Raw genomic sequence first — 13,941 nt, forward strand, 5'->3', positions numbered from 1 at the left:
ATTATTTTTTAATTGGTTGGGCCAAATTGGCAGTACAAGAAGTAAAATTAACAATTAGTCTGTCTTGAGTATTAGAATTTGTGTAATAATTATTCCTAATTTAAAACTTAGGTTAGAAAACATGCATGATAGATTTGTTTCTATTTTTGTCCCTAATGATATCCAATTGAAAAATTCATCTGTTGAACCAAATTTGTTTCTTGTGCTATTTATCTATTAATATAACTAATATTTGGATAGAACTCCACAGTTTATAAAGCACTTTTACATATTCTGTTCCTCTTGAGTTTCACAAATCTCTGAGGAAATGGGTATTATTATTATTACGAGAGGCCTGGTGTGTGAAATTCGTGCATGGGTAGGGTTCCTAGGCCTGGCCAGCAATCAGGGCCAATCGGGCCTTCTTTGTTCTGCCCCCTGGTGGTCAGCACATGTCATAGCGAGTGATCGAACTCCTGGTCTCCCAGTCAAACTCCCAAGGGGACACTTTGCATATTAGCCTTTTATATATATAGACTAGAGGCCCGGTGCACAAAAATTTGTGCACTCGGGGGGGTCCCTCAGCCCGGCCTGTGCCCTCTCGCAGTCTGGGACCCCTTGGGAGATAACGACCTGCTGGCTTAGGCCTGCTCCTGGGTGGCAGAGGGCAGGCCCAATCCCTAGGTGCAGCCCCTGGTCGGGCTCAGAGCAGGGCCAATTGGGGAGTTGGGGCGCCGCCCCCTGTCATGCACAGAGCAGGGCGATCGGGAGGTTGTGATGCCACCCTCAGTCACGCTCAGGGTAGGGCCAATTGGGGGGTTGGGGCACTTCCCCCTGTCACACTCAAGGCAGGGTCGATGGGGAGGTTGCGGAGCCACCCCCTGTCACGCACAGAGCAGGGCCAATCAGGTTTGGAGCACTGCCCCCTGTCACTCACAGAGCAGGACCCATCAGGGGGGTTGGGGCTCTGTACCCTGTCACGCACAGAGCAGGACCAGTCGGGGTTGCGGCGCTGCCCCATGTCATGCACAGAGCAGGGCCGATCAGGGGTTTGGGGCGCCGCCACTCTCACACTCAGGGCAGGGCTGATGGGGAGGTTATGGCTCTACCCCGTCACACACAGAGCAGGGCCCGTGGGGGGGGGGGGGTGGTTGGGGCGCCACAACCTGTCACACACAGAGCAGGGCCGATCAGGAGGTTGTGGCCCCGCCCCCTGTCACACACACAGCTGCAGGGCGATCAGGGGGTTGGGGAGCTCCCCCCTATCAGGCACAGAACAGGGCTGATCGGGGGGTTGGGGCGCCTTCCCCTGTCACGAACAGAGCAGGGTGGATAGGGAGGTTGTGCCAACCCGCCCCCCCCCCCCCCTCACACAGAGCTGCAGGGCGATCAGGGGTTTGGGCGCTGCCCCCTGTCACGCTGATCCCGGTGCCGGGAGGCATATTACCCTTTTACTATATAGAATAGAGGCCTGGTGCACGGGTGGGTGCCACTGGTTTGCCCTGAAGGGTGTCCTGGATCAGGGTGGGGGTCCCCACTGGGGTGCCTGGCCAGCCTGGGTGAGGGGATGATGGCTGTTTGCAGCTGGTCACACACCCTTCAGGGTGGGGGTCCCCACTGGGGTGCCTGGCCAGTCTGGGTGAGGGGCTGAGGGCTGTTTTCAGGCTGGCGGGTGACTGAAGCTCCCAACCGCTCCTTTTTTTCTTTTTCTTTTTTTTAAATTCTGGGCTAGCTTTAGCTCTGAGGCTTGGCTCCAGCTCTTAGGCCTCCGCTGCTGAAAGTGGGTTTCTGGCCTTTGCTTACAATGTTGCGATCCTGCTGGCTGAAGCCCGGCGGACTAAAGCAGGTTTCTGGTGTTTTGTTTAGCTTCTATATTTGTTACATAGTTGCTTAGAGTTGCAGGTCAGAGGCCTGCAGCGGCAGGCGGGGAACGTTGGTTTCCTCCGTCACTGAGGCAACCAAGCCTCATGTTAGTTTCAAGCTGCCTGGCTGCCGGCCGCCATCTTGGCTGGCAGTTAATTTGCATATTGCCCTGATTAGCCAATGGGAAGGGTAGCGGTCGTATGCCAATTACCATGTTTCTCTTTTATTAGATAGGATTATTATTCTACTTTCTAGATGCATAAACTAATCACCTGCAAGGATAACAGACTAGCCCAGATCTCAAACTCTATTACCTTTCTGAATTTATAGACTGTATGCCATTAACATTTTATAAATGTCTTCTTCTGGGTTAGTAGATCAATGTATGTTATCATTTCTTTGAAAATACTGATTAACATTTAAATCTGTTCCCCAGTTCCACCTCTCTTACGCAGAGAAAGAGTTGTTGGAGAGGGAGCCGAGGGGAGAAGCCCATCAGGAAGTTCTCCGGCGAGCGGCCAAGGACCTTCCCGTCTACACCAGGACCATGTCTGGAGGTAGAGGTCGATAATCAGTGCTCCGCACAGGAGCTCGTGGTGACTGTGGGAGAGCATATGTATGTCCTTGAAACTGGCAGACACTCACTGAGAAACATTGTGCTAGGTCTTGGATGGCTGTGAAGTCTTTACTGCACAGTTCCATGAACCACAATGGGAACACGCGTACCACTGTGGCACAGAGATCACAACCAGGTCAAAATGGATTGTCCATCTATCCTGCCTACGTGCTGTGACTCCATGACGTGCTGAAATCTTGATTTGTAGTAGTAGTCGTTGTTAAAGGTTGAATTTAAGATTGTCCTGTTGTCATTTAATTTAATTTAATTTAAGGGAGCAAGATCTATAACATATAATCTTACATACCTTTAAAACAGAAACTATACACAATATATAAGAACATACGTAAAATATTGGTACAGTTTTTCATCTTTAAAATTTATGGTAATTTTTTAACAAATGCAACTTAAATAACAAATCTCTTTTACTTGGGTGAGATTTTTAAGATAATTTAACAGCTATCTAATTAAAAGACTCGAAACAAAAAACTTATTTTTACGTTGTTTTGATTTCCAGTGAGTTACCGCCCACTTTGATTTGAAAGGTTTTCCTTGTGTGCTCTAAAGTACAGATAATCACCAGCCAGGGAGGATCTAGCGTTGTCCACCAGACGTCACCTGGAGATTTTGTGACTTTAGACCGTGCTGCCCATTGACGGTCTGCTAGTCCCTTGTGGCTACAGAGCACTGACAGTGTAACTGTGAGTGTAAAATACATTACAGGTTTCAAAGAGCTGGTATGGAAAAACCTAGAAGATACGACTTTCTCTTTAGTTTTTTTAAGGTAGCTCCTAGAGAGCTTAAAAGCGCACAAGTAGCTCCCGTTATATTTCTCTGGACAGCACCGCCTTTCACCTTCATACTGGGCAGGAGCCAGGGAGACCTTGGAGGGTCACGGGGAGGGCACCCGTGGGCACCTTCACTCCCAGGCTGAGCAGCAAGGCCACGCTGTTGATCCCTGCAATTCCTGAAAAAGGAAAGGTGTGAGGGGTAACGAGGGACTCATTTCAACACTGAAAACAACTCCATTTAGACCTTGTGGTCTAAGAAAAGCACGTCTTATTCTTAGTTCATAGCAACTGTTTCCTTTTTCAGAGATTATAGCATTAGCTTGACATAACCTTGGTAATTACTTATGGCGAGTATTTTTTCCAAATTTTACATTTGTAAGTGTGGTTTTACTGATCCTACTGGACTGCCCCCATAATAGCTGCTTTCCTGTAACTTTGGTAGCTGCCTGCATCCTGTGAGACGCCTGCGGACTGAAATAGCCTCTCCAACTCAGTCATTCATAGCTGCCTTTGCTGCCTGTATTGGAGAAGGGAGGATCAGGTCTCCCGTTACAAGGATTGAAATTCTTATTGGGAGTACTTCTTCTAATTCTCACTTTTAAGCTTGTACCACGCTCAACACAGGAGGTGTGAGACCTTTCTCAATGTAAGCGATCAAGAGAGTTTATTCACAAATTTCTAAAATTAGGTTTGCATAACATTTCTAAAATGTGGTTGTCTCCTCTCTTGGTTATCCTGGCGGGTACAGAAAATCATTGGTTTCATGGAGAGAGACATTCTGTTTACTCAGATGGAAACGGACATATTTCCATGAACCTTTTGAGCCTAGGTAGGTAGGTAGGTAGAAAGGTAGGTAGGTAGGTAGGTAGGTAGGTAGGTAGGTAGGTAGATAGATAGATAACCACTGACACTTGAGGATGCCCTAGAACAGCGGTCGCCAACCTTTAGGGCCTCACCGATCATCGGTTGGCGACCGCTGCCCTAGAAACATTTCCCCTAAAGATCCCGTCCTTGGGAGACCTCTCCAGAGAACTGAGACTGTGGGCAAGTCTTTTCCGTTTTTGTATTTAAACAGAGTCGACTATCTCAATTTTACCGAATGTAAATTTGGAATGTTGTTTAGAATTTAAACTGGAGTAGATGACGGGCGCCAGGTAATCGCATGTTCAATGCGCTGTTCCGTCGAAGGCTAAGTGGAGCTCTTTGTTCACAGCAATCCGATACTGTGACCGATGCCAGCTGATAAAACCAGACCGCTGCCACCACTGCTCCGTCTGTGACAAGTAAGAAAACCTTTCTTTCTCCTATTGAGTGTGTTTCTTTTCTCACTGTTTTCCAGACTGTTTCCTTCTCTCCTTGCTCATGTTCTCACACCTTTCTTGAGGAAAAGGAATTGGCATGATCACTTGCGTTAGTAACGAGTGTGGTTTAGGGCCAAAATCAGTTGTCCCCTTCCCCCGATTCACACTGACATGAATGTCCTGCATGATGTTTAGCAGCTCAGACTTGGCTGGCTCGATGTGGTAAGTATTTCTTCTGTGAGCCTCTCCCAGTTGACTGTGACGGTCGGGTGTTATTACATACTTTGTGCCACCACAAGAGCCGTAGAATAGCTCAGCCTAAGGATGGAAATGAAAGGACAGGTTTCACCCAGACTTCCTTTATATCCGTTGACATGGTGCACCTTCTTCAGCATCAGATAGTTGTATCTGAACTCATTGCGTTGTTTTTAGGCGTTAAAGCATGTAATATTTTCAGTTGAAAGTTCTATTATTGCATCATAACTGGAAGTAGCTATTGTCTCTATTTTAGATGAGGACTTTCGCTATTGTCCTATTTTTATTTTGTTTATTATTGACACTTATTACAGATGTCCCCCTCTTCCCCGCTCCTTACCCACCTACACCCAGCCCCTGCCCCCTCCTATTATTCAGTTTTTAAATAAGTAAATAATTTTGCAATATTTTACTTGCTACAACTCTTTTGAAATAACATATATATTTTTTAATAATTCAGTGGGACTAAGTTTCCATGGGGTGTTGAGTTTTGTGTATATGTTTTTTTTTTTAGATGTATTTTGAAGATGGACCATCATTGCCCATGGTAAGTCTGGCTGTATGCTTAAACCGGTTTCTGTCCCTTCTAACTTAATAAATAAAATCATTTATCTATTTAAATCTTTTTATAAATGAAATTTTGCCTTAGCTGATCTAGGAGGTACTTGCAGATTTAATTTCTGATATTTGCTTAATTAGTTCAAGAGTCTTTATTCAGGAGAGTTTCCATGAATAATTTTAAAACCAGTAGCTTGCCAATTTAAAAGTTAGCTTCTCATATTTTCTGAGAACAAATGGTTTTCTTTGTATGCACATGCATAAACATAGAAATTCTAAAATACTCCCCAGAAATTACACCAAAATGTACATATAAACACAATACCTCGCTGAAAAATTTCTAATAATTAATCTAAAGCTTTAACAGTTTATTTTACATAAAACTTGGCATTACGGAGTAGAATAACAAGTATGCAAAAATACACACATACTGTTGAAATAAGGGTTTCCACTTAGAATTCGTTAATATTTTAAAAAATATTCCTAAGTCAGGAAATTGGGTGTCTTAATAGAGTATTCGAAAGGCCTCATTATCTACTGAAGGTGTTCTCTACCTTTCCCTGTAAGTTACCACCCCGTGTGCACGCTCCTTTGCCAGTCACGCTGAGGTTGCCAGCCAGGTTGGCTTGCACACTGAGCATGATATTCCATGAGCCTCATCTTCTTCAGGGGTGGCGCTTGAGGAGGCTGTGCCAGTGGTAGGTTGAAGCATAGACCTACAGAGAGTGATGATCTCAGTTGCAGGAACAGCAGGGGGACGTCCGGTTTACTGTCTTCTGTAGCCCTCCCCGGGCTGCCTTTTGCTACTGTCTGTGCAGATGTTCTCCTTGAACAGGTTATAAAGCTCCTTAACGCCTATAACAACGATGTTCTTCCCAAAAACGACTTCACTAAATAACCTCCGTTGTGTATTAGTTTTCATTATGTTCATTTTTTTAAAATATATTTTTATTGATTTTTTCACAGAGAGGAAGGGAGAGGGATAGAGAGTTAGAAACATGGATGAGAGAGAAACATCGATCAGCTGCTTCCTGCACACACCCCACTGGGGATGTGCCCGCAACCAAGGTACATGCCCTTGACCGGAATTGAACCTGGGACCCTTGAGTCTGCAGGCCAACGCTCTATCCACTGAGCCAAATCGGTTAGGGCATCATTCTTTAGCTGTCCTCACTCTTTCCCCCCCCCGTTGCATTCATTCTGCTCTCATTCTCGGCAAGCAGTGCCCCCCCCCCCCCCCGTACCTTCAGTGATAAGCAGCCTGATCCCCTGCGTATCCCCCTGCTGACCCTCCCATGGCGCATGCTGTCAGTGCCCACCGTCTCCCCACAACCCACCTGAGTCCACTGCACCTGCGGGGCAGTCCCCACGCCCGCTGACAGCTCCCCCCCTGCCACCCACACCCCCCCACCCCCCACCCGCCCCCCCCCGCCACCTCAGTCTTTGCTGTTCTGCCTGAGGGCCCTCTTCCACCTGGGCGTTTGCTCACCTCGCTAGCCTGGCGTCCCGAAGTGCCAGGGCATTCCTGCTTCATGAGGCCACTCAACCCGTGAGAGGCTAGTTAAGAGCACATGCTTTTTTGAATTTTCTCCCTTCTTGTTTCAAATAAACTGGGGTTACAGAGTGCCGACTGTATATTTATTGAAAAGCAGCCTGTGCCTAAGTGGACCCGTGCAGTTCCAACCCGTTGGTTCAAGGGTTAACTGTATAGTTATATGGTTCTTGATCGATTAAAGCGATATTACACGTCAAATTTGAGAAATCGAAACACAGAGTTCCTTTTCAGTGGAACGGATATTTTGAATGTGTGTATGTGGAAAGAAATCTTACGAAGGACACGTAAGATTTGCCAATACACTTTAAATGATAAAAACTAAACGCTGTGTTAAGGTTGGGCATATGTATACCTGTGCTAAAAAATGTAAAACTCATCGAAAATGTTTTCTGTTTTATCAACAGGGTGAACAATTGTGTTGGATTTTCAAATTATAAATTTTTCCTCCTTTTCTTGGCTTATTCCCTGCTGTACTGCCTTTTTATTGCTGCTACGGATTTACAGTATTTTATCAAATTTTGGACAGTAAGTCATTACCTTGTTGATTTTTTTTTTTTTGGGTATATAAAAGTATATAGTACAGTTTTTCGTTAGTGAATTATTTCAGACACTGATTTTATAGACTTGAGCTCATTTATAGTTAGTCCTCATTATTTGCAGATTCTGTGTTTGTGAATTCACATCTTGCTAACGTTTCTCTGTTACCCAAAACCAGAACTCACAGAGCTTTTGTGGCCATTTGCAGACATGCACAGGGTGGCCGAGAATGTGCGTGCCCCGTGTGCATGTCAAGCAAGGAGATAAAACAAGGAGACGCTGCCTTCTTGTCTCAGCTCCCATATTGTGACACGCTGTGCTTTTCACTCTACTTAATGCCACGTTTTTGTTTTGTTTTTTGTTTTTTGCATTGTTGTGCTTTATGTTGGTCATTTCTGTTTAAAATGCTCTTCAAGAACAGTGCTGAAGTACTGTCGGTGTTTCTGAGCACTCGTGTGAGGTGCTTTATGGAGAAAATCTGTGTGTTGGGTAAGCGTCCTTCAGGCGTGAGTCATAGTGACGTTGGGTGAGTTCTGTGTCAGTGAATCAACAATGAATGTTGAATAAGCTGTCGATACTGTGTCTTCAGGCACAGAAGCACAGAAAACCAGGTTATGAATAAAGAGTTCTGCTGACAAAAGTATGACCGGAGGCTTGCAGGAACCTTCCCTGTGTTTTCCCTCGGAGGAAGCCAGTGCTCATGGCAGCTTTATAGAGCACAACCACTGAAATAACAAGAATTGACTAAGAAGATTTTTTTTTTAGTCTTTAAAAATAGAAGTGTTTTCTTTATATGTAAAAAGATTATTCTTTTAAAGTATTATATCTAAAATGCCCAAATTTTTACTAGGTATTGCTTGATTAGGCTTTAGTTAATTCATTTGTTTTCTGCACTATTTACCTTAAATGCAAGCAAAACAAAATTAAAATTGAGTATTTTAAATATTCAAAGATACTCCTCGTGAATACCAAACAACAACAAAAAAAGTCATCCCCTGCCAGAATTGCTTTATTATTTTCATGAAATTATTCTTTATTTGGTAAGACTTTCCTAATTGCTAGATCATTTATGTGGGATGGGATTTAAATCACATTCAATACCAAAGATTTTATTGAGCACCTACTATGTGCCACTTCTATGGCTAAGCACTAGGGATACATAGGTGTGTGGACAGGCTCTCAGCATTCAAGTAGACCTTCACTGTGCAGCTACAGGAATGATCCCTAATGAATGTCTGAGAGAATGTCACCCCACGCTCCTCGTTCCTATGAATAGTTTTAGTCCCAACCACAAATATATTTGTAAAGGAGTAGCCAGGGTTTTCACTGTGAGGACTGCTGTCAAAAGCTCCCGGTGAGGTCTTGTGACCTGTCAGTCTGACAGATCCGCAGGGTGGGTATGGGTACAGTATTCCCTCCTATCAGAAGGAGACACCGCCTGGCAGCTCTGGTGCGTCACTGAGCGTCCGTAGCCCCAAACCTACCGTTCTAGATAGAGCCGGGTGTCCTTGGGCAATAACAACGAGAGTCACGCTGGTTTTGCTTTGAGATGGCCTCTTTTGTCACAGAGTGACGTAAGGTTTATTTTACACCGGCGTTATGCTCTCCTGTTTATCTTTTCTGTGATGCTCTTGTTTACAATAGCCTGAAGCATTACTGTGGATGTGTTGTTGTATGTGTTCTTGTAGTAGACGCTGTTGTTTGTAGTAAAGTAAAACATTGGTGAGTATAGTAGCTAAATTGTGCCAATCAACCTTCATTTTTGGCACTTTAATAAATTTATTTAATCGTTTATAAATATGTAGTATGTTACAAAACGTATTCAAGTAGTGAATTCAAAAGTAAATTTTATAGTTCCTTATACCTTGCTTTCTTCTGTTATAATTTACACTCATATTACCACAGTTTTTCTATGATTCAGTTATGCCAAACAAAATAAATACCCCAAGTTTGAATATATTTTCCATATATATTCATATTCCAGTAAACATTTATTTTAATCTGATGCTATATGTTTTTTCTCAAAGTTTTAACATAAAGCCATGTATCTTTCTCCATATCTAAATTTAAGAAATATTTTAAGAAAAAAAAAATCTTACTTATAAAAGTAGGGGAATGCTTATTCCTTTGACAAAACATTTCATTTTCTTCCTTTCTTTATAGAATGGTCTACCAGATACTCAAGCCAAGTTCCATATTATGTTTTTATTCTTTGCTGCAGCTATGTTTTCTGTCAGCTTGTCTTCTCTGTTTGGCTATCATTGTTGGCTAGTCAGCAAAAATAAGTCTACATTAGGTGAGTATGCAATTTTGTAGTTAAAAGAACTTAAGTACATAAATAGATACTCATCAGAAGTTGCCATATGAATAAATGCCTACCTGTCCTGAAGTGGTAAAAATTATTCCTATTCCCCACATTGTTTTGTGGGATGTGACTCAGACACAAACAGATTCACTCATACCATATAATTGTTGTGCTGTTTATCACATGTAAAAGCCTTGTGTATATGCAGTGGTGAGTAAGGGCCGAACAGCCTGGTGAAGGGCATAGAAAAACCAATAACTAAACATAAAAGTAATTACAACAGGCAAAGTACTTTAAAGGAAACAAATAGGATCCCGTGGTATATATCAAGGGCTGAGGGTGATAAAAGGGTGCCTGTTTAGATGAGTGATCAGGGAAGAACTCACCAAAATAATACGTATTTAACCTAAGAAGTCAGTCATGGAAAGAGCTAGAACATCTCAGGCAGAGAAAACAGTATGTTCAAAAGCCTGACAGAGGGGGATGCTGTGAAAATAGAGGAAAATAAATATGTAACTAATAAATGCTTACATTAAGAAAAGAGAAATCTCAAATCAATAACTTCACACTTTAAGAACTATAAAAATAAGAGCAGTTAACCCAAAGCCAGCCAAAGTTAGGAAATGGTAAAGATTAGAGAGGAGATAATGAAAATAGAGAATTTAAAGATAGAAGATCAATGAAATCAATAGTTGGTTCTTTGAAAATAATAAATTTGACAGGCCTATCGCTAGAAATAAAAAAAAGAGAAGATTCAAATTATGAAAATCAGAAATGAAAGTGGGGACTACCAACTTTATAGAAATCAAAAAGGTTATAAGAGAAACCATGAACATTTGTACATCAAAAAATTAGGTAACCTAGATGAAATGTACAATTTCTAGAAACACATAAACTACCAGTCTGACTCAAGAAGAAATAAAAAATCTGAATAGACCAGGAGCAAGTTAGGAAGTTGAATCAGTAATCAAGTACCTCCTAACAAAGAAAAGCCCAGGACTTGAGGGCCTCACTGGTAAATTCTAGCAGACATTCAAGAAGAATTAACACCAATTCTTCTCAAACTCTGCCAAAAAAATTAGAAGGAAACACTTTCTACTTAGGCTTTAAGGTTAGCATTGCACTAATTGCAAAGTCAGATAAAGACATCACATGAAAACTACAATATCCCTTAGGAACACAAATGCAAAAATCCTCAATAAAATACAAGCAAACCAAATCCAGCAGCATATTAAAAGGACCATATGCCGTTATCAAGATTTATCCCAGGAATACAAAGGTGTTCACTAGAACAAACATCATATATCACATTAATAGAAGGGGAAAAACCAAATGATTATCTCAACTGATACAAAAAACTTGTTTGACAAAATATAATACCTTTCATGATAAAAGCACTTAACACACTAAGAATAGGAGGGAACTTCTTTGATCTGATAAAGGGCTTTATGAGAGCCCCACAACTGATAACTGCACTCAGTGGTGAGAAAGAAAAACCTTTAAGATCAGGAACAAAACAAGGATGCCCTCTTTCTGCTGCTTTTAACACCACTGGAAATTCTAGTTAGAGAAATTAACCCAGAAAAATGTCCAAATTGGAAAGGAAGTTAAAACTGTTCTTTTTCACAGATGACATGATCATATATATAGAAAACTTTAAGGGCCCCACATAGCGAAAACAACATCCACCAAAAAATAAAACAAAGTTCTTACTATTTTCAGAACTTGCTGCAAATCTACAGTGATCAAAACTTTGTGGTGCTGGTTGGTATAAGGATAGAGATGTTGACTAATGAAATTGAACTGAGAGTCCAGAGCTAAACTTATACATCTTTGGCCAATTGATTTTTAACAGGGATACCAAGACCGTCCAATGAGGAATGAATAGTGTCTTTCAGAGTAATATTTGTAAGTCGTATGTCCAAGGGCCGAGTATCCAGAATATGTAAATATTACAACTCAACAACAAGAGAAACAAGCCCAGTTTAAAAATTTGCAAAGGATTTCAATGGACATTTAAAAAGACATTTCTCTAAAGAAAATATACAAATGGCCAACAAACACCTAAAAACATGCTCCATATTATTATGTATCAGGGAAATCAAAATAAAAACCACAGAGAGTACCACTTCATAGCCACTTGGATGGATATTAAAAATAACCCACAAGCTTTGGTGAGGATGTGGCGAATTTGGAACCTTCACATATTGCTGGTGGGAATATAAAAGTGTGCGGTCACTGTGAGAACAGTTTGGCAATTCTTCAAAATGTTAAATATAGAATTACCATATGACCCAGCAATTCCAGTCTTAGGTATATACCCAAAATAATGGAAAACAGCAATCAGCAGATAATTTGTACATCAATGTTCATAGCAGTACTATTTGCACTAGCCAGAAGGTGGAAACAACCCACATTCCCATCAAAGGATGAATGGATAGGAAAAATATGGTGACATATATTCCAGTGGAATAGTATTCAGCCATAGAAAGGAATGAAGTACTGAAACATGCTACCACATGTGACTGCCTAATGGTTTCCTCTGGGGTGAAGAAAATATGTTGGAACTTGATAAAGGTGGAAGCTGCAGAAAATCATGAATGTACTAAATGTCACTGAATTATGCGCTTTAAAGTTATTAAAAATTTTTTTCTTTATTGGTTAAGGTATTACATATGTGTACTTATCCCCCCATTACCCCCTCTTCCTCCCACTCATGCCCTCACCCCCCTGGTGTCTGTGTCCATTGGTTAGGCTTATATGCATGCATACAAATCCTTTGGTTGATCTCTCCCCCTCCCCCCCACCCTCCCCTACCTTCTCTCTGAGGTTTGGTGGTTTGATCGATGCTTCTCTGTCTCTGGATCTGTTTTTGTTCATCAGTTTACATTGTTCATTATATGCCACAAATGAGTGAGACCATGTGATATTTATCTTTCTCTGACTGGCTTATTTTGCTTAGCATAATGCTCTCCAGTTCCATCCACGCTGTTGCAAATGGTAAGAATTCCTTCTTCTTTACAGCAGCGTAGTATTCCATTGTGTAGATGTACCACAGTTTTTTAATCCACTCATCTACTGATGGGCACTTAGGCTGTTTTCAGATCTTAGCTATGGTCAATTGTGCTGCTGTGAACACAGGGGTGTATATATACTTTCTGATTGGTGTTTCTAGTTTCTTGGGATATATTCCTAGAAGTGGGATCACTGGGTCAAATGGGAGTTCCATTTTTAGTTTTTTGAGGAAACGCCATACTGTTTTCCATAGTGGCTGCACCAGTCTGCATTCCCACCAGCAGTGCACGATGTTCTATGAATTTCACCTCAATTTTTACAGACGTCTGTAGGAAGACACCTAGCAATGTTTGAGACACTACCCACATGGTTGATACATAGGAAGCTAAAAAACAAAAAGAATATATACTATGAGGTTTGCTGAGTAAGGGACTAAGCTAACTGGAGTTTTCTAGACTAAGGTTGGGAGTTTGGGAATACAGCCAGGACTTATGATCTCAAAGGACACTTCAAACAGTGAGATTCCATGATTATAATTGTCAGTGAAGATTAATTGTGGCCAATGAACGACAATTTTTAATATTCAGGTGAAATCTTCTTATAGCAGATACTATTAGGGTGACAATTGGTATAATAAAGTAATTTCTAAACAAAGTATCTTACTTTCAAAATAGATGTTGGACAATTAAATTTTAATTTATCAAAAGTAAATGAATTGCTTCTAGAAGCTTTTAACTCCTCAAGCTTGTAGATTGAACTTGTAACACCGAAAGGACTTCCTACAATGTGGTCCTCCAGTTATAAACCTGTGTTAGACATAAAGCTATATAACTTAGGGCAGTGATGGCGAACCTTTTGAGCTCGGCGTGTCAGCATTTTTAAAAAACCCTAACTTGCCGAAACCGGTTTGGCTCAGTGGATAGAGCGCCGGCCTGCGGACTGAAAGGTCCCAGGTTCGATTCCAGTCAAGGGCATGTACCTGGGTTGCGGGCATTTCCCCAGTGGGGGATGTGCAGGAGGCAGCTGATCGATGTTTCTCTCTCATTGATGTTTCTGGCTCTCTATCTCTCTCCCTTCCTCTCTGTAAAAAATCAATAAAATATATTTAAAATAAATAAATAAATAAATAAATAAAAATAAAAAACCCTAACTTAACTCTGGTGCCG

The 13,941-nt window shown here is 41.7% G+C and overlaps 1 protein-coding gene across 1 annotated transcript in view; it reads left to right on the forward strand.

Moving 5' to 3' along the window:
• Nucleotides 1-13,941, forward strand: part of ZDHHC2 (zinc finger DHHC-type palmitoyltransferase 2) — a 61,592-nt gene that overhangs the window by 31,067 nt on the left and 16,584 nt on the right. Inside the window, exons 4-8 of the mRNA XM_059685562.1 lie at nucleotides 2,279-2,399; nucleotides 4,463-4,532; nucleotides 5,320-5,352; nucleotides 7,323-7,443; nucleotides 9,619-9,751. Coding sequence (XP_059541545.1) covers nucleotides 2,279-2,399; nucleotides 4,463-4,532; nucleotides 5,320-5,352; nucleotides 7,323-7,443; nucleotides 9,619-9,751 — 478 coding nt within the window. The remainder of the gene's footprint in view (nucleotides 1-2,278; nucleotides 2,400-4,462; nucleotides 4,533-5,319; nucleotides 5,353-7,322; nucleotides 7,444-9,618; nucleotides 9,752-13,941) is intronic.

This window comes from Myotis daubentonii, chromosome 2 (genome assembly GCF_963259705.1).
Source record: "Myotis daubentonii chromosome 2, mMyoDau2.1, whole genome shotgun sequence".
Lineage (NCBI taxonomy): Eukaryota > Metazoa > Chordata > Mammalia > Chiroptera > Vespertilionidae > Myotis > Myotis daubentonii.